The sequence below is a fragment of the Pseudophryne corroboree genome, chromosome 6, assembly GCF_028390025.1.
Source record: "Pseudophryne corroboree isolate aPseCor3 chromosome 6, aPseCor3.hap2, whole genome shotgun sequence".
Lineage (NCBI taxonomy): Eukaryota > Metazoa > Chordata > Amphibia > Anura > Myobatrachidae > Pseudophryne > Pseudophryne corroboree.
The window spans coordinates 530,797,255-530,818,851 of NC_086449.1; the positions used below are offsets into that span (position 1 = coordinate 530,797,255).

Here is a 21,597-nt window from a genome sequence, read left to right on the forward strand (position 1 = left end):
TTGTTTTATACTAGGGTAGCCTCCTGCAAATTAACTTGGTACAGGATCACCTGTAGGCCATTTGGTTGCATAAAAAAAATTGAAAGCAATTTTAATTGTTATTTCTCTTACGTCCTAGAGGATGCTGAGGACTCCAAAAGGACCATGGGGTATAGACTGGATCCGCAGGAGCTTGGGCACACTGAAAAGACTTAAACTGGGTGTGAACTGGCTCCTCCCTCTATGCCCCTCCTCCAGACCTCAGTTAGACTTTGTGCCGAGGACTGACTGGACACTCACTAGAGGAGCTCTCCTGAGTTTCTCTTGAAAAGTCTTTTGTTAGGTTTTTTATTTTCAGGGAGACCAGCTGGCTACAGGCTCCCTGCAGCGTGGGAGTGAGGGGAGAGAAGCAGACCTACTTCTTCTTAGTTTAAGGGCCCTGCTTCTCGGCTACTGGACACCATTAGCTCCAGAGGGTTCGATCACTTGGTGCGCCTAGCTGCTTGTTCCTGGAGCCACGCCGTCACCCCCCTCACTGAAGCCAGAAGAAAGAAGTCGGGTGAGTATGAAAAGATCAGAAGACTTCAGGACGGCAGCAGACTCCAGTGACCAGGTACAGCGCAGCGGTAACGCTGCGCTCCATGCTCCCACACATTATCAGGAAAGGCACTCACAGGGTGCTGGGGGGGGGGGGGGGGGGCGGCGGGCGCCCTGGGCAGCATGTTACTGAGGTCCGGGGCCGGCAGAAGCCTTTTCGGTGCCTCGGCACCGTTTCTCAGACCCCCGCCGGCATTTTTACATTTTCAAATTTGGCGGGCTGAAGCGCGCCGGGAAGGGGCGGAGCTTCGCCGCGCGGCTCACAGCGCCATCTTATCCTCCAACACGTTGCTGAAGGAGACGCTGCGCGGGACCTCCGCAACTCCTCTCACAGTAACGGGGAGCTAATCGGGAGGGGGTGGGCGCAGTTGTGGTGCATTTTATTGTGGTTTAAGCAGCGCTGGTCACATATATCCCTTGAGGGGATATATGGGCGCTGGGGTGTGAGCTGGCATACTCCCTCTGTGTCCTCTATCTGGGCTTCATTGTGGGCCTGTCCCCTAGCTGAGACATTCTGTGTGTGTCTGTGTGTCGTTACTACGTGTCGGCATGTCTGAGGCTGAATGTTATTCACCGGAGGAGGTTATTGGGGGAGCGGATGCAGGTCTAGATTTGGGCCTGTCGGCGCACCCGCCACCTTATTTACTCGCATTGCTCAGTACGATTAATACGAATGTGGCTTCTTTATCAAAGAGGTTGGATAAGTCGGAGTCACAGACACAGGTGTGGAAAAAGTAAATGGAGGAGGCTTTGTCTCAGGTGCAGACCCCATCGGGGTCGCAAAAGCGGCCGTTTAATCAAGTGGTAGATACTGATACCGACACGGACTCTGATTCCGACGTCGATTTCACTGAGGCTGCGTTACATCCACGATTAATTAAGAGTATTCAATACATGATTGTGGCTATAAAAGAGGTTTTACACATCTCTGAGGAACCTGCGGTACAGGAAACAAGAATTTGCTTGTTTAAGGGAAAAAAAACCTGAGGTGAAGTTTCCCCCCTCTCGTGAAATGAATACTCTTTGTGAAACAGCTTGGGAGTCGCCGGACAAGAGGTGGCAGATTCCCAAGAGGATTTACATGGCGTATCCTTTCCCCTCTGATGACAGGGAAAAATGGGAGTCGTCTCCAAATGTTGACAAAGCTCTATCTCGTTTGTGTAAGAAAGTGGCGCTTCCGTCTCCTGACACGGCAGCTCTCAAGGATCCAGCGGATCGCAAGCTGGAGACGTCTCTGAAGTCCATTTTCGCTAATACGGGTGCATTGCTCAGACCTGCTGTGGCGTCGGTATGGGTGAGTAGTGCTATTGCTAAATGGGCTGAGAATTTAGCTAATGATATGGATACACTTGATAAAGATAATGTTCTTTTGACTCTTGGTTAAATCAAGGACGCTGCAGATTACCTGAAGGATGCGGCGAGGGATGTTTGTCTCTTGGGATCAAGAGCCAATGCCATGTCAATATCGGCCAGGAGGGCGTTGTGGATACATCAATGGAATGCTGATGCCGACTCCAAGAGGGCTATGGAAGCTTTACCCTTCAAAGGTACTGTCTTGTTTGGGGACGGCTTGGCTGACCTGGTCTCTACCGCGACTGCGGGTAAGTCCTCTTTTCTTCCCTATGTTCCCAAACAACAGAAAAAGGCACCACATTAGCAGATGCAGTCCTTTCGTCCCAATAAATACAGGCGTGGAAAAGGTTCGTCCTTCCTCGCTTCAAAGGGTAGAGGAAGGGGAAGGAAGTCGCCTGTCGTGTCAGGCACCCATGACTAAAAGTCCTCCCCTGCCTCTACCAAGTCCACTGCATGATGCTGGGGCTTCCCTGGGGGAGTCCGGACCGGTGGGGGGCCATCTGCGAATCTTCAGTCAGGTCTGGATTCAATCAGACCTAGATCCTTGGGTCCTAGAGATTGTGTCTCAGGGATACAAGCTGGAGTTTCGGGAGGTGCCCCCTCACCGGTTTTTCATTTCGGCCTTACCAGCGTCTCTTCCGGAAAAGGGAGGTGGTGCTGGCAGCGATACAAAAATTGTGTCAACAGAGGGTCATTGTTCCCGTTCCCCCGTCCCAACGGGGGGAGGGGTTCTACTCGAGCCTCTTTGTTGTGCCGAAACCGGACGGTTCGGTCAGACCGATTCTGAATCTAAAATCCCTCAATCCATACTTGAAAGTTTTCAAGTTCAAGATGGAATCTCTTCGAGCGGCGATTGCCAGCCTGGAAGGGGGGGATTTTATGGCGTCAGTCGACATAAAGGATGCCTACTTACACGTCCCGATATATCCTTCGCATCAGGCCTTCCTCAGGTTTGCGATACAGGATTCTCATTACCAATTTCAGACGTTGCCGTTTGGGCTTTCCACGGCCCCGAGGATTTTCACCAAGGTCATGGCAGAAATGATGGTTCTCCTTCGCAAGCAAGGGTTACAATTATCCCGTACTTGGACGATCTCCTGATAAAGGCGAGGTCCAGGGAACGGTTACTGAGAAGTGTAAATTTGTCGCTGTCTGTTCTGCGACAGCACGGTTGGGTGCTCAATTTGCCAAAATCTCAGTTGATTCTGACCACTCGGCTGCCTTTTCTGGGCATGATTCTGGACACGGAATTACGGAGAGTATTTCTTCCAGAAGAAAAAGCTCTGGAACTGTAGACGAGGGTCAGGGAACTTCTGAGGCCAACGAGTGTGTCAATCCATCACTGTACTCGGGTTCTGGGGAAGATGGTTGCGGCGTACGAAGCAATTCCGTTCGGCAGGTTTCATGCCCGGGTGTTTCAGTGGGACTTGCTGAGCAAATGGTCTGGGTCTCACCTGCACATGCACCGGAAGATAAGTCTATCTCCCAGAGCCAGAATTTCTCTCCTGTGGTGGCTACAAAGTTCTCACCTCCTAGGGGGACGCCGGTTTGGTATCCAGGATTGGGTACTTCTGACAACAGATGCAAGTCTCCGGGGCTGGGGCGCAGTCACCCAAGGAAGAAACTTCCAGGGGAAATGGTCGCTCCAGGATGCTTGTCTCCACATAAATGTTCTCGAGTTAAGAGCCATTTACAACGGCCTGCAACAAGCAAGAAGCCTTCTTCAGGGTCGACCTGTTCTGGTACAGTCAGACAACATCACAGCGGTGGCACATATAAACCGTCAAGGCGGAACAAGGAGCAGAGCGGTAATGGCGGAGGCCACAAGAATCCTTTGCTGGGCGGAACAACACGTGAGCGCCCTCTCAGCGGTCTTCCTACCGGGAGTGGACAACTGGGAAGCAGATTTCCTCAGCAGACACGATCTCCATTCGGGAGAGTGGGCTCTTCACCAAGAGGTATTTGCAGAGGTGACAAAGCGTTGGGGAATTCCGTTGATCGACATGATGGCGTCTCGTCTCAACAAGAAGCTCCCGAGGTATTGTTCCAGGTCAAGGGACCCCCAAGCCAGTGCAGTGGATGCCCTGGTGTCTCCGTGTGTGTTCCAGTCGGTGTATGTGTTCCCTCCACTTCCTCTCATTCCAAAGGTACTGGGGATCATTCGACGAGCACGGGTTCAGGCGATTCTCGTCGTTCCAGATTGGCCAAGAAGGGCCTGGTACCCGGATCTGCAGGAATTACTGGTGGAAGATCCTTGGCCGCTTCCTCTAAGAGAGGACCTGTTGTTGCAGGGTCCATGCGTGTTTCCAGACTTACCGTGGCTGCGTTTGACGGCATGGAAGTTGAGCGCCAGATCTTAGCTCGTAAAGGTATTCCCGGGGAGGTCATTCCCACTCTCCTTAAGGCTAGGAAGGAGGTTACGGCGAAACATTATCACCGTATTTGGAAAAAGTATGTTTCCTGGTGTGAGTCTAAAATGGCTCCTGCGGAAGATTTTCACTTGGGTCGCTTTCTCCACTTTTTGCAGGCAGGTGTAGATGCAGGCCTGAAATTAGGCTCCATCAAAGTACAGATTTCGGCTTTGTCTATTTTCTTTCAAAAAGAATTAGCTGTCCTCCCAGAGGTGCAGACTTTTGTGAAGGGAGTAATGCATATCAATCCTCCGTTCGTGCCTCCGGTAACTCCATGGGATCTTGATGTGGTCTTACAGTTTCTTATGTCTTCCTGGTTTGAACCTTTGCGTAAGGTTGAGTTGAAATTTCTCACTTGGAAGGTAGTCATGCTGTTGGCGCTGGCATCTGCCAGGCAAGTGTCAGAGTTGGCGGCCTTATCTCATAAGAGCCCGTACTTGATTTTTCATTCGGATAGGGCGGAATTGAGGACTCGTCAACAATTTCTGCCGAAGGTGGTTTCTTCATTTGATATTAACCAGCCTATTGTGGTGCCGGTGGCTACGGATGCTGTGGCTGTTCCAAAGTCTCTGGATGTTGTGAGAGCTTTGAAGATCTACGTCACCAGAACGGCTGTTGCCAGGAAAACTGAGGTGCTGTTTGTCCTGTATGCTTCCAACAAGATTGGTCATCCTGCTTCAAAACAGACTATTGCATGCTGGATTTGTAGTACGATTCAGCAGGCTCATTCTTCGGCCGGGCTACCAGTGCCGAAGTCAGTAAAAGCCCATTCTACCAGGAAAGTGTGCTCATCTTGGGCGGCTGCCCGAGGCGTCTCGGCTTTACAGCTTTGCCGAGCAGCTACTTGGTCGGGTTCAAACACTTTTGCTAAGTTCTATAAGTTTGATACCCTGGCTGGTGAGGACCTTGCGTTTGCTCAGTCGGTGCTGTAGAGTCGTCCGCACTCTCCCACCCGGTCTGGAGCTTTGGTATTAACCCCATGGTCCTTTTGGAGTCCCCAGCATCCTCTAGGACGTAAGAGAAAATAGGATTTTGGTACCTACCGGTAAATCCTTTTCTCCTAGTCCGTAGAGGATGCTGGGCGCCCATCCCAGTGCGGACTGTTACTTGCAGTGTTTTCTTGCTGGTTAAATTAGTTTATACACGGTGGTGTATTTCTCGTTTTCAGCTTATTGCTGTTGTTAATTCATACTGTTATCTGGTTTACTGTTACTCCGGTTGTACGGTATGTTTGTGGTGTGGGCTGGTATGTTTGTAGCCCTTAGTTTAAACAAAAATCCTTTCCTCGAAATGTCCGTCTCTCCTGGGCACAGTTCCTATAACTGAGGTCTGGAGGAGGGGCATAGAGGGAGGAGCCAGTTCACACCCAGTTTAAGTCTTTTCAGTGTGCTCAAGCTCCTGCAGATCCCGTCTATACCCTATGGTCCTTTTGGAGTCCCCAGCATCCTCTACGGACTAGGAGAAAAGGATTTACCGGTAGGTACAAAAATCCTATTTTCCTTTATATATTGCTCATATTGCTGGGATTCTGTATTTTAGGTGGTCTGGTCGCAATCATCGTGAGAAAATTGGGGTACATGTTCGATTTGATCAAATACTAAACATGGAGCCATACTGTTGTAGAGAATCTACTGCAACCCTAAAGTCTGATTCCTTTAATTATGACTTGTCTGCTGTAGTGATGCATCATGGGAAAGGATTTGGTTCTGGCCATTATACAGCCTACTGCTACAACCCGGAAGGAGGTAACTAGTGAATGTGTTCAGTTTTTCGTCTGATTACTGCTATAGGACTATGAATAAATCCAGGAAGAATTAAGTTTCATATGATAGTGCCTTCAATAGTGGTTTTGTTTGTATTTTAAAGGGATATTCAACCTTCAGACAACTTGAATGTATTTGCAAAAAGGATAGATAAAATAAAGTGCACCAATTGAGGCAGCTCCTTGATCCCAAATGGAAAAAAAAAAAAGTGTTACCTTACACTCAAGAAATTTCATATAATCAAGTTCTCCAAATGGGTCCATGGGCACCCAAGAAATAAAGACAGATAAAACACACATAATGTAATATGTTCATAATATGTTTAAAATGAACTAAATATATTGGATAAGTCTCGTACCCAAACCAAAGGTCTACTGTTAGGGAGTAGACGACAGCGTGTGGTAGGGAGTCAGTACACTTAGCAGGATAAACAGCACTTGCAGCTTTTCCAATCAGGTATCTCTTCCTCAGTAAAGTTTATATGCAGAGAGAAGGAAAAACTTCCAATAGTGTCACACCATTTATTACAACACAGCATACATAAAAACAGGAAACAGAGAGGTTTTGATTGGTCTCTCACCATATGGAATGGTGAGACCTGCCATCTATCCAGATGATGGTCCTCCAAACGTCCCTCCTATTGAAAAGCCCTCCCACCAATGCGTTTCAACACACACAGGTGTCTTTTTCAAGGCATAGGGAGGGTCTACTATAGTCTCTATATTTATACCATTTTCTATAATTGAATGGACACGCCTATTTCCAGACATGGATCATCTAAGGTCTAAACATCCTATCTTACGATTAAGTCCTCAGTTCAAAAATCCACTCCAGTGTATGTTACTTTCAGCGGTGCCGGTCCGCCGACCGCAAGTTGTCATCCGCACTTAACTTCAACAGGGGGGACGTTTGGAGGACCATCATCTGGATAGACGACAGGTTCTGGGGACGCCTGGTTGTTACCATCTTTACTTATGCTGTTAAGTCTACTTGTTTGGTAGACCATTCCATATGGTGAGAGACCAACCAAAACCTCTGTTTCCTGTTTTTATGTATCCTGTGTTGTAATAAATGGTGTGACACTATTGGAAGTTTTTCCTTCTCTCTGCATATGAAATTCACTGAGGAAGAGATACCTGATTGGAAAAGCTGCAAGTGCTGTTTATCCTGCTAAGTGTACTGACTCCCTACCACACGCTGTCGTCTACTCCCTAAAAGTAGACCTTTAGTTTGGGTACGAGACTTATCCAATATACACTGCTCAAAAAAATAAAGGGAACACTTAAACAACACATCCTAGATCTGAATGAATGAAATATTCTTATTAAATACTTTGTTCTTTACATAGTTGAAAGTGCTGACAACAAAATCACACAAAAATTATCAATGGAAATCAAATTTATTAACCCATGGAGGTCTGGATTTGGAGTCACACTCAAAATTAAAGTGGAAAAACACACTACAGGCTGATCCAACTTTGATGTAATGTCCTTAAAACAAGTCAAAATGAGGCTCAGTAGTTGTGTGGCCTCCACGTGCCAGTATGACCTTCCTATAACGCCTGGGCATGCTCCTGATGAGGTGGCGGATGGTCTCCTGAGGGATCTCCTCCCAGACCTGGACTAAAGCATCCGCCAACTCCTGGACAGTCTGTGGTGCAACGTGGCGTTGGTGGATGGAGCGAGACATGATGTCCCAGATGTGCTCAACTGGATTCAGGTCTGGGGAACGGGCAGGCCAGTCCATAGCATCAATGCCTTCATCTTGCAGGAACTGCTGACACACTCCAGCCACATGAGGTCTAGCATTGTCTTGCATTAGGAGGAACCCAGGGCCAACCATACCAGCATATGGTCTCACAAGGGATTTGAGGATCTCATCTCTGTACCTAATGGCAGTCAGGCTACCTCTGGCGAGCACATGGAGGACTGTGCGGCCCCCCAAAGATATGCCACCCCACACCATTACTGACCCACTGCCAAACCGGTCATGCTGGAGGATGTTGCAGGCAGCAGAACGTTCTCCTTGGCGTCTCCAGACTGTGTCACGTCTGTCACGTGCTCAGTGAGAACCTGCTTTTAACTGTGAAGAGCACAGGGCGCCAGTGGCGACTTTGCCAATCTTGGTGTTCTCTGGCAAATGCCAAACGTCCTGCATGGTGTTGGGCTGTAAGCACAACCCCCACCTGTGGACGTTGGGCCCTCATACCACCCTCATGGAGTCTGTTTCCGATCGTTTGAGTAGACACATGTACATTTGTGGCTTGCTGGAGGTCATTTTGCAGGGCTCTGGCAGTGCTCCTCCTGTTCATCCTTGCACAAATGCTGAGGTAGCGGTCCTGCTGCTGGGTTGTTGCCCTCCTACGGCCTCCTCCACGTCTCCTGATGTACTGGCCTGTCTCCTGGTAGCGCCTCCATGCTCTGGACACTACGCTGACAGACACAGCAAGCCTTCTTGCCACAGCTCGCATCAATGTGCCATCCTGGATGAGCTGCACTACCTGAGCCACTTGTGTGGGTTGTAGACTCCGTCTCATGCTACCACTAGAGTGAAAGCACCGCCAGCTTTCAAAAGTGACCAAAACATCAGCCAGAAAGCATAGGAGCTGAGAAGTGGTCTGTGGTCACCACCTGCAGAACAACTCCTTTATTGGGGGTGTCTTGCTAATTGCCTATAATTTCCACCTGTTTATTCCATTTGCACAACAGCATGTGAAATTGATTGTCAATCAGTGTTGCATCCATAGTGGACAGTTTGATTTCACAGAAGTGTGATTGACTTGGAGTTACATTGTGTTGTATAAGTGTTCCCTTTATTTTTTTGAGCAGTGTATTTAGTTCATTTTAAACATATTATGAACATATTATACTATAGGGCAGATGTATTAACCTGGAGACGACATGAGAAAGTGATAAAGCGTTGATAAGTGCAAGGTAATAAACGCACCAGCCAGTCAGCTCCTAACTGTCAATTTACATATTGGAGCTGATTGGCTGGTACGTTTATCACCTTGCACTTATCACTGGTTTATCACTTCCTTATGCCGTCTCCAGATTAATACATCTGCCCCTATGTGTGTTCTATCTGTTATTATTTCATGAGTGCCCATGGACCCATTTGGTGAACTGTGATTATATGAAACTTGAATGTATTGCTTTGTACCTGCTCCCGTACCTGTTATATTAGTTACATTTACAAATAAATTTTCTCTTACGTCCTAGAGGATGCTGGGGTCCACATTAGTACCATGGGGTATAGACGGGTCCACTAGGAGCCACTGGCACTTTTAGAGTTTGAGAGTGTGGGCTGGCTTCTCCCTCTATGCCCCTCCTACCAGACTCAGTTTAGAAAATGTGCCCAGAGAAGCCGGTCACAGCTAGGGGAGCTCCATAGGAGTTATTTTAGTTTTATTATTTTAAATAGAGTTTAGGCACAGGGAGGCTGCTGGCAACAGCCTCCCTGCTTTGAGGGACTAAGGGGGGGAGTAGTGTCCGCCCTGCGGGGTCTGAGCCACTATCTCCGCTGACTGAGCTCCTGAGGGGATCGAACTTTCCCCACTACAGGGGATCGCTCACCCCAGCAACATGCCGCCACCCCCTTACAGAGCCAGAAGATCAGTGGCAAGTTAGTCACCGCCCCCCCCCCCCCCCCCCCCCCCCCCCGGCAAGCGGGGAGCCGGTGTGAAGATGACGGCAACAGGGTATGGAGCGTAGTACTAACTGCGCTCCGGGGCTCAGCGGTACATAGTGCGGCGCTGTGAGTGGCGCCCTGAGCCAGCGCCTACACTGACCACCAAGCCTGTCAGGGTTCCAGGATTGCTGCCAGCACTTTTCCTCAGGCCAGTATAATCTTCAGAAGAGCGGGAAGCAGCGCCATGAAAGGGGGCGGAGCTTCTCAGAACGTACCCAGCAGCGTTCAGCGCCATTTTCCTGCCTGCAGAAGCGCCGTCAGTGAGAGCTGTCCCTCCAAATCAACTCCAGCTATCTTATACGGTATCAGGGAGTTGTAGAAGGGGAGGCTGTATATCTGTACTGTGCAACCTATTAAGGTACACAGCAAGCACTGGTTAGGGGTCTCCCTATCTTGTAGCGCTGTGTGTGGGTTGGCTCCAATCTCTGTGTCTCTCTTGCCATTCTTAGAGGGTAAACTCTGTCTGCCCTCCCGTGTGTGTGTGTGTGTGTGTGTGTGTGTGTGTGTGTGTGTGTGTGGTCTCCATTAAGCTATGTCCAGGGACTCTGTGTCATATGCTGCAGAGGATATGTCCTCTCAGGATGATCCCATTCCATGTAATCAGGATTGCACTGTGTTAGCGCAGGTCCCAGCAAGGGAGCCTGAGTAGTTAGCCTCTATTAAAGCTATGATTTCTCAGATTTCTACTAGAGTTGCACAAAATGAATCTGCAACTCAGGTTTTACAGAACTCTGTGGCAGTTTGATCCGGTTCTGTTACCTCAGGGCCCCCTACTGTATGCTCCCAAAAACGTGCTCTCGCCCAGATTATGCAAGATGACACGGATACCGATTCTGATACGGCAGATGGTGATGGGGATGTGCTGCGGGGGGCGGCATCTCTTGCAAAAGGGGTGCAGTTGATGATAGAGGCCATTAGAGATGTGTTGAATATTGCTGATACAACACCTGAGCAGGTTGAGGAGGCATACTTCACTGACAATAAGAAAGCCTCCCTAACCTTCCCTGCGTCTAAGGAATTAAATGCTATATTTGAGAAATCCTGGGAAAACCCGGAGAAAAAATTTCATATCCCTAGAAAGGTTCTGGTTGCTTTCCCTTTCCCTGAAGAGGATAGGAAAAAATGGGAAAACCCACCCATAGTTGACCCGTCTGTATCCAGACTCTCAAAAAAGGTGGTTTTACCTGTCCCCGGATCTACCGCGTTAAAAGAACCGGCTGATCGCAAAATTGATACGGCTTCAGGGGTGATACTACGTCCTACTATTGCCTGTGCATGGATTTCCAAAGCTATAGTAAAGTGGTTAGGCACGTTACTTGAGGATTTGGATACAATGGATAAAAGTGACGTTGAATTGTTTTTACGTAACATTCAGGATTCTGCAGGATTTATGGTGGAATCCATGAAAGATCTGGGTTCGATGGCTGCAGGGATATCTTCCTTGTCTGTCTCACCTCGTAGAGGACTTTGGCTGCGCCAGTGGTCTGTCGATGCGGAATCCAGGAGAGGTGTGGAGACTCTACCCTACACAGGTCAGGCTCTCTTTGCGGAAGCGTGGATTTCCATGGCTACAGCGGGTAAGTCACCTTTTCTTCCCTAAGCTGCACCTGCTACGAAGAAACCTTTTTCTTCAGCTGCATCACAGTCCTTTCGGGCTGCTAAAACAAGAAAGGCCAAGCCGTCCAACACCTTCTTTAGAGGAGGTTGGCCAAAATCCAAGAAACCTGCTGCGGCGGGTTCCCAGGGACCGAAGCCTGCTTCAGGTACGCCAAAGTCTTCAGTATGACGGTGGACAGCTCGTCCTGGAGGTGGGGCCGGTGGGGGCAAGACTCAGGCATTTCAGCCATGTCTGGGTGTCGTCCGGCCTGGATCCCTGGGTGCAAGATATTGTGTCCCAGGGGTACAGGCTGGAGTTTCAAGATCTCCCTCCTCACCGATTCTTCAAATCAGGCTTCCAGCTTTGCTGGCAGACAGAGCTATCCTACAGGAAGCCATCCAGAAGTTGGTGGAGTCATAGGTCATTGTACCAGTTCCACCCCATTTGCAAAACAAACGTTACTATTTGAACCTTTTCGTGTTTCCGAAACCGGATGGTTCGGTCAGGCCCATTTTGAACTTAAAATCGCTAAACCCCTTTCTGAGGGAGTTCAAGATCAAAATGGAGTCTCTGAGGGCGGTGATAACAGGTCTGGAGGAGAGGGGTTTCCTGGTATCCCTGGATATCAAGGATGCGTACCTCCACATTCTGATTTGGCTGCCGCATCAAGCTTTTCTCCGATTTGCACTGTTAGACAGTCATTTCCAGGCCCTGCCATTCGGCCTCTCCACAGCACCGAATGTATTCACCAAGGTGATGGCGGAGATGATGGTTCTCCTCCGCAGACAGGGGGTGAACATAATTCCGTATCTGGATGATCTGCTGATAAAGTCATCGTTCAAGGAGAAGCTGTTACGGTCCATTGGTCTCATGACCCATCTACTCAGGGAACATGGTTGGATCCTGAATTTTCCAAAATCACATTTGGAGCCGACCAGGAGGTTGTCCTTTCTGGGAATGATCCTCGACACGTAAGTGCAGAGGGTGTTTCTTCCGGAGGAGAAAGCATTGGTGATACAAACAATGGTCCGGGATGTCCTGAAGCCAGCCCGGGTGTCAGTTTATCAGTGCATTCGCCTTCTGGGGAAGATGGTGGCCTCTTACGCGGCTCTCCAGTACGGGAGGTTCCAACTGGATCTCCTGGACAAGTGGTCGGGATCTCATCTACACATGCACCAGAGAATACGTCTGTCGCCAAAGTCCAGGATTTCACTCCTCTGGTTGCTACAATTACCTCACCACTTGGAGGGCCACAGGTTCGGGATTCAGGACTGGATCCTTCTAACCACGGATGCAAGTCTCCGGGGCTGGGGCGCAGTCACTCAAGGGGAGACCTTCCAAGGAAGGTGGGCAAGTCTGAAAGCCGGCCCACCGATAAACATTCTGGAACTAAGAGCCATCTACAACGGTCTTCTCCAAGCGGCCCATCTGCTGCGGGATCGAGCCATTGAAGTGCAGTCGGACAATGTAACGACAGTGGCTTACATAAACCGACAGGGCGGAACGAAGAGCAGAGCTGCAATGTCAGAGGTAACAAGAATCATCCTCTGGGCAGAAAAACACGCGTTGGCGCTGTCAGCAATATTCATTCCAGGAGTAGACAACTGGGAAGCGGACTTCCTCAGCAGACACGATCTCCATCCAGGAGAGTGGGGACTCCATCTGGAGGTGTTCACGGAGGTAACAGATCTTTGGGGTGTACCTTAAATAGACATGATGGCCTCTCGTCTCAACAAGAAGCTTAGGCGGTATTGTTCCAGGTTGAGGGACCCGCAAGCCATGGCGGTGGACACCCTAGTGACTCCGTGGGTGCTCCAGTCGGTGTACGTATTTCCTCCACTTCCACTCATTCCAAGAGTTCTAAAACTCATAAGGAGAACAAGAGTTCAGGCGATCCTCATTGCTCCGGACTGGCCAAGAAAGGCTTGGTACACGGATCTTCTGGATCTAATGCTAGAAGAGCCGAGGCCTCTTCCTCTTCGGGAGGACCTGCTGCAGCAGGGGCCGTTCGCTTATCAAGACTTACCGCAGCTACGTTTGACGGCATGGAGGTTGAATGCCAGATATTAGCTCGGAAGGGCATTCCGAACAAGGTTATTCCTACCCTGATACAAGCTAGGAAAGGAATAATATCTAAACATTACCATCGTATTTAGAAAAAATATGTATCTTGGTGTGAGACCAAGAAGTTTCCTACGGTGAAGTTTCAACTGGGACGGTTTCTCCTCTTCCTGCAAGCAGGTGTGTATATGGGCCTGAGGTTGGGATCCGTAAAGGTCCAGATTTCGGCCCTATCCATTTTCTTCCAGAAACAGTTGGCTTCCCTCCCGGAGGTTCAGACCTTTTTGAAAGGGGTTTTGCACATCCAGACTCCCTTTGTGCCGCCTACAGCACCATGGGATCTTAACGTGCTGCTGCAGTTTCTCCAATCGGATTGGTTCGAACCTCTATAGGAGGTTGAGGTCAAGTTTCTCACTTGGAAGGCTGTCACTTTGTTGGCCTTAGCTTCTGCTAGACGTGTGTCGGAGCTGGGGGCTTTGTCTTGTTAGAGCCCATACTTGATCTTCCATGAAGATAGAGCTGAGCTCCGGACACGTCAGCAGTTCCTTCCGAAGGTTGTGTCGGCATTTCATATCAACCAACCTATTGTGGTGCCAGTTGCTACTGACTCCTCAAATTTCATCAAAGTCCTCGGATGTTGTAAGGGCTCTGAAAACCTATGTGAATAGGACTGCTCGTCACAGAAAAACGGACTCCTGTTTGTCCCGTATGATCCCAAGAAACTTGGGTGTCTTGCTTCTAGGCAGACGATCTCTCGCTGGTTTAGGTTCACTAACCAGCATGCGTATTCTACGGCAGGATTGCCGTGTCCTACGTCTGTTAAGGCCCACTCTACTTGTAAGGTGGGTTCTTCCTGGGCGGCTTCTCGAGGTGTCTCGGCTTTACAGCTTTGCCGAGTGGCTACTTGGTCTGGGTTGAACATGTTTGCAAAGTTCTACAAGTTCGATACTTTGGCCTCTGAGGAACTGAAGTTTGGTCAATCAGTTCTGCAGGAGCCTCCACGCTCTCCCTCCCGTTCTGGGGAGCTTTGGTACATCCCCGTGGTACTAATGTGGACCCCAGCATCTTCTAGGATGGAAGAGAAAATAGGTAAATCCTTTTCTCGTAGTCCGTAGAGGATGCTGGGTGCCCGCCCAGCACTTCATGATCCTGCAGTGGTTACTTAGCTCAGTACTGCTTGGTTCTTGGTTAAAGTACTTTTTTGTTACTTGGTAAGTAATGTTCTTCAGCCGTTGCTGAGTTTTCAAGCTAGTTAACTTGGTGTGCCTTGTATGTGTGAGCTGGTGTGAATCTCGCCACTATCTGTGTAATATCCTTCTCTCGAAGTTGGCCGTCTCCTCCGGCACAGTTTCTAGACTGAGTCTGGTAGGAGGGGCATAGAGGGAGGAGCCAGCCCACACTCTCAAACTCTTAAAGTGCCAGCGGCTCCTAGTGTACCCGTGTATATCCCATAGTACTAATGTGGACCCCAGCATCCTCTACGGACTACGAGAAAAGGATTTACCGGTAGGTAATTAAAATCCTATTTACATTTTATAGTTTTGAAAGTAGTGTCCCTACTAGTGAGGCTCAGAAACCCCTTCTCGGATGTAATGCTTTTTGCTGCTTCGCGAGGGAGCTGCCAGCTATTCATATATTCCTTAGTCAGTGCATTGGGAAAGCAGTCTTGGCTTGTGCAGCTGACCGATTACTGTGATTAGTGATGTAAATGGTTTTGACTTTAACTCTGTATTTAATTGATTATGTTAACTGTATCCCCCACTCATAGAGTCACCCTAATACTATTAGTAAAGGCAGGCTATCAGATTTTAAGGTTATAGAACGCTCGGTGTCAGTGGGCTTTATAGATATGACGTATGTTCACATTTAATGTTATAATTTCTAACCATGATCGCAGCTTTTAAGTCCACCAGAATGCATTGCTGAAATCTTGCCTGGGCTGCTCCCAAACATCGAGCTGTCCTGGTGATGTAGTGACTTCCGCGTTTCCGACCCAACATTTGTAATGTGTGACCATTGGGCTTCCTGTGAGCAAGTGGTGACTGAGAGGGTTGTTAGCTATCAGGGCCCAGCTACAGACACGTTTACCAGATTGTAACTCCATAGAAGTGAGAGACCAATATCTGCTGCAGACCCAGATCATATGTATGAGGATTCCTGCAGTGATGCTGATAACCTCAGAAAAATGCAGTTTTCCAAGATTTTATCACAAAATCACTATGCTATGGGGTATATGCAATTGCGGTCGAATTCCCGAAATTGTCGAATTTCGGGTATTTTTCGCCAAAAAAAAAAAATTGTCAATGCAATTCAGTGCTTTCCGTCAAAAAAACGGACTTTCAAAATTCGACTTTTTGAAATTCGACTTTTTGCAAATTCGACTTTTCTGCAATGATACAAGTGCTGCAATTCGACAAAAGCATATTCAATTCAAGTTTGGAAATTCGACAGCAGTGCTTTTAGACAGCAAATTCGTCATTTTCAATCCGCCACACTTTGGAGGGTGAAACCAATAAAAAAAATGTAAAACATGTTTTTTTTCGTGGTAATATCAGATCTATTTATATTAGAAGGGATTAGGTACTTGGTTTGTCTTTTTTGGAGGCACAAGTATTATTTATATATTTTTAAAAATAATATATATATATATATATATTTTTTTTTATTTTTTTTTATAGATGGAATGGTGAAATCCCTGAAAAAAATGTCGTGGGGTCCCCCCTCCAAAGCATAACCAGCCTCGGGCTCTTCGAGCTGGTCCTGGTTCTAAAAATGCGGGGAAAAAATTGACAGGGGATCCCCCGTATTTTTAAAACCAGCACCGGGCTCTGCGCCTGGTGCTGGTGCAAAAAATACGGGGGACAAAACGAGTAGGGGTCCCCCGTATTTTTTACACCAGCATCGGGCTCCACTAGCTGGACAGATAATGCCACAGCCGGGGGTCACTTTTATACAGTGCCCTGCGGCCGTGGCATTAAATATCCAACTAGTCACCCCTGGCCGGGGTACCCTGGGGGAGTGGGGACCCCTTCAATCAAGGGGTCCCCCCCACCCAGCCACCCAAGGGCCAGGGGTGAAGCCCGAGGCTGTCCCCCCCATCCAAGGGCTGCGGATGGGAGGCTGATAGCCTTGGTAAAATGTCAAGAATATTGTTTTTTTCCAGAAGAACTACAAGTCCCAGCAAGCCTCCCCCGCAAGCTGGTACTTGGAGAACCACAAGTACCAGCATGCGGGAGAAAAACGGGCCCGCTGGTACCTGTAGTTCTACTGGGGAAAAAATACCCAAATAAAAACAGGACACAGACACAGTGACAGTAAAACTTTATTTCATACGTCGACACACACATACTTACCTATGTTCACACGCCGACATCTGTCCTCTTCTCCAAGTAGAATCCACGGATACCTGAAAAGAAAAGATCAATATACTCACCTCAGCCAGGGTCCAGAGATAAATCCACGTACTTGTTAAAAAAAAAAAACCGGACACCCGACCAACGGACTGAAAGGGGTCCCATGCTTACACATGGGACCCCTATCCCCGAATGCAGAGACCTCTCAGAGTGACAGCTGTCACAGAAAGGTCTCTAAAGCCAATCAGGAAGCGCAACTTCGTTGCGCTCACCTGATTGGCTGTGCGCTGTCTGAACTCAGACAGCGCATCGCACAGCTCCGTCCATTACTTTCAATGGTGGGAACTTAGCGGCTAGCGGTGAGGTCACCCGCCGGTCAGCGGCTGACTGCGGGTAACCCCCGCAGACGGCAAAGTTCTCACCATTGAAAGTAATGGAGAGGCTTTGCGATGCGCTGTCTGACAGCTCAGACAGCGCACAGCCAATCAGGTGAGCGCCACGGAACTAGCGCTTCCTGATTGGCTGAAGGGACCTCAGTGACAGGAGTCACGTGGTGTCCCGGCATTCGGGGAAAGGGGTCTGATGTGTAAACATGGGACCCCTTTCAGTCCGGCATGGCACGGGTGTTCGTTTTTTTTTGTTAACAAGTACGTGGATTATCTCCCGGACACTGGATTGAGGTGAGTATAATTTTTTTCACAGGTACCCCGGATCGTCGGAGACTGTGGCAGTCGGCGTGTCAACATAGGTAAGTATGTGTGTGTCGGCAGGTGTGTAATAAAGTTTTACTCTCAAGGTGTGTGTGTCCTGTTTTTATTTGGGTATTTTTTTTCCAGTAGTACTACAGGTACCAGCGGGCCCGTTTTTCTCCCGCATGCTGGTACTTGTGGTTCTCCAAGTACCAGCTTGCGGGGGAGGCTTGCTGGGACTTGTAGTACTACTGGAAAAAACAATATTCTTGTCATTTTACTCAAGGCTATCAGCCTCCCATCCGCAGCCATTGGATGGGGGGGACAGCCTCGGGCTTCACCCCTGGCCCTTGGGTGGCTGGGGGGGGGGACCCCTTGATTGAAGGGGTCCCCACTCCCCCAGGGTACCCCGGCCAGGGGTGACTAGTTGGATATTTAATGCCACGGCCGCAGGGCGCTGTATAAAAGTGACCCCCGGCTGTGGCATTATCTGTCCAGCTAGTGGAGCCCGATGCTGGTGTATAAAATACGGGGGACCCCTACTCTTTTTGTCCCCCGTATTTTTTGCACCAGCATCAGGTGCAGAGCCCGGTGCTGGTTTTAAAAATACGGGGGATCCCCTGTCAATTTTTACCCCGCATTTTTAGAACCAGGACCAGCTCGAAGAGCCCGAGGCTGGTTATGCTTTGGAGGGGGGACCCCACGCCATTTTTTTCCGGGTTTTTCCCGTTTTTTCCCGTTTTTTTAATTCGCGGCAAAATCCGGCAAATCGGCCGTTTTTCGCCCGCGGGACTGTCGAATCCGTTTTTCATTGAATATGGTGAATTCCGGCAACCACCTGCCGGAATTCACCTGTCGAATTGTGTCGAATTAAAAAACGGCGATAATTTGCCGCGATTCGCCGTGAATTGCATATACCCCTATATCTCTCCTATGGACACGTGACTTAAAGCCCGTTAGAAAAGTGACAGCGGTGAGCATGATGTTGGTGTGTAAAACTGTATTGGAAGTTTTATATTTTGTGAAGGGCAGTAGATTCATGCAACGGTATAGATTATCTACAGCATGGATATTGGAAGCCCCCAAAAAGTTTTTCTATGTGATCATATAATTCTAATTCTGTGTATAGGATACATTAAAATCAAGGTGACTTCTAATATCCATAATAATTTATAGTAGAACGAGTTTTATTCCTTATAAAAAGTCTTTTTTGTAAATACTAAAGCAAGGAAATCTGAACTCTCTATACAGATAACATTTCTATAAGTGACTGCTCCCATAAAGGAAGGCTGGCCAAGGCAGTTTGGTATTCCCAGTCAGATGTTTTCTCACAGCCTCCATATGAGCCGAACCCTCTGTGGCTAAACTCCTAGGCTAGGTATATACCATCCATGGCTCTGTCAGTATTACTTCCAGGGCAGAAACAGCTTGGTACATTAGAAATACTTTTCCAACTGTGTCTTTTTCTGTCAAAGCTACAATATTAGTGTGATACTTTAAACCTCTATATATACTGTATATGTGAAGTGGACAATGAAACTGCTTTGCCTCAACCCAATGACTCCTGTTCTCACACGTCTGTAACTGTAAACACTCAACTTGACATTCCCTTGATTTCTTTAGCGCCCATTGTCTGTGCTGCACACTCACATCTTGTTTATTGTAGTGTTAAATGTTGGACTTACTCTTTTTCACTAGGATTCTGGGTACACTGCAATGACTCCAAGTTGTACGCTTGCACAGTGGACGAGGTCTGCAAGGCCCAAGCATACATCCTATTCTACACCCAACGTGATACTCAGGAGAATGGACACTCGTCTAACAGGCTTTCAGATCGGGGCACTCTGTCTACGAGCCTACCGTCCACACCCTGCTAATGAACACCCATGAGAAAGTGAAAGTAAAAGGGCAGCTTCTGAACTCAGTGTTTTCACAGGATAAACTTCCTTGTGTATGTACATACTTTATTACCCAGTCACATGGGAGGAGTAAAATGAAGTGAATGAACAACAGTGGCCTATATAATGAGGCTGAAAAACTTCATTACTTTTTTTAACTTTTAATTCTCGTCTTTCTGACCTAAGCAGAAAGCAAATTGTAGTTCAAGTGTATATAACAAATGTCATCCAAAATACGTAGCAGATAAATACGTGCTTGTATGAGCATCAAGATTGTAAGAATGTGTTATTTCTCAGTTTTAATGTACAATATGTTTATACATTTTTGTATGGAATTGAACAGACAAAAATGTAATAAAATGATTTTAGCATTTTGTATATTGGCGATGTATAACGTTAAAGCATTTCCATCAAACTATATTTTTACTGTTCCCATGTAAATTTTGTAGTTCTGACCTCAGGCTGATTTTGGCTTTGTGATTTCTGGATGTCATTTTATGATTTTAGAAATGTTATTTTTTATTTTAATACATACTGCATTGTATTTTTATAACTACTGTGCTTCTGTCTTTACCATCTGGAATTCAAGCTGGTTATTGAGATGCCATTATTATTGCATTACTACCATGCTGGTCTTCTAATACAATTGTATGTTTTTACAATGACACCCATTCTTTAAAACTGCATTTAACTAAAACAGCTTTGCTTGATTTCTTATATTGCAGTATGATGGTGCACTGCATCTGGGGTTGTGTAGGTAGCATCAGTGATCCTCAGCATAATGCTGAATCTCTATTCACCCATATCTGCCTGCTCTGCCCTGTGCCCAAGTCTGGTTGCTAGCTCAGGCACACATTTTAGTTTAGTCATATCCACAAAATACAGAAGCAGGTGAATATTACAACACAGATCTTTTAACTAAATACATTTGCAGAATGGTATGCACAGTGTTTACAAGCAAAGGCATCTGTATCACGACATTGTGTGTGTTGTGTGTGTGTATACTGTATAAATGCCTTGGAATGTCTGTAAGTACTGTATTAGGAGCTTTATGAAGTCAGTCTCCAGAAAGCTGTGTGTCCTGTATGAAACGCTGCTAGAGAAATAATGGGCTCACGAAATTGTAATGTGAAAGGTCTGCTTTGTGAGGTAAGTTGAGCCTGGTTTATCTACCTGCTGAATGCAGCTCAGATTGATGTTAAATAGAATTAATGTATGCCCATGGAGAGGCTTGTGGCCAACATTCATTCTGACCTTCCAGACAATACATTCGGCTGCTTGAGTCAACATTACTGCAGCATTGAAGCTATGTTTTTTCTTCATGTGGTTGTTGCAAACGAATTCTTGTTCTCATATGGATGAAAAATAACACATACTGTACGTGTGTCTGTGTGGAGCTTACTGTACAAAGTGCAACAGCTTGTCCTGTTTTTAATCTGGCAAAACAACAGGCAAGATTGTTTTTCTTCTTCACTCCCCCATGGCAGCGATTACTGTGGGATAGTATCCCACTCCCTTTAGTTTTGACAGGAAGTTTTTTTAGGGACCGCCCACATGGTGTATAAAGCCTGGCTTCTCCTCTTCCCTCTTGTCTTTTTTCTGGTCTCCTTGTAAAGACTAGTGTAGGAGCCAGGCTCACCAGAAGACTCACAAATTCGACAACCTGGTGAAAGCCCGGCAGTGGTGAGCCGTGTACAGTGCATAACCGCATCCTGGCAGGAGCCTGTGGCGCGGCCAGACCTGGGAAATGCCATGCGCTGGGGAAAAAGGACCCTCCATTTTTGTATGAGCAATGTGGCATTCCTGATACTGCTTTCTGTGGATACAACCAAGATGGAATAAACAGTCTTCTCCCTACAACAGCCGGTGAGCATCCAAATGGTGTAAGTACTTATTAGGGGTGCTTAAATATGTTCTATGTTAGATTAGTAAGGATAATTAATGTATAGCATACCTAAAGTAATTCTATTTGCCTCCAGCATCAATGGGCCCTAAGTGGATGCATTTAAGAAGAAACATTTATGATACAACATGTGATAACAACTCTGTAGTACCCTGTGATGCTCATGCGCTTGGGCCTGTACCTGACCTTGAGCCTGAGCCAGTTGTTGGAAGTTATTGAAGTGATCACCCTCCTGGAGTTGCATTCAGCACACCTCAGTCCATGCATTCCTACCCTCCTGCATTCAGCGAGTAGGGTTGCCAC

At 47.5% G+C, this 21,597-nt stretch overlaps 1 protein-coding gene across 2 annotated transcripts in view; it reads left to right on the forward strand.

Annotated features, from left to right (window-relative positions):
• USP44 (ubiquitin specific peptidase 44) overlaps positions 1 to 19,413 on the forward strand; it is a 94,380-nt gene extending 74,967 nt beyond the window's left edge. For both annotated transcript variants that reach the window (XM_063927595.1, XM_063927594.1), the window contains exons 5-6: positions 5,880 to 6,085; positions 19,192 to 19,413. In XM_063927595.1, the coding sequence (XP_063783665.1) occupies positions 5,880 to 6,085; positions 19,192 to 19,370 (385 nt within the window). In that variant the 3' untranslated portion in view covers positions 19,371 to 19,413. The remainder of the gene's footprint in view (positions 1 to 5,879; positions 6,086 to 19,191) is intronic.
• Positions 19,414 to 21,597: the final 2,184 nt, after the last annotated feature.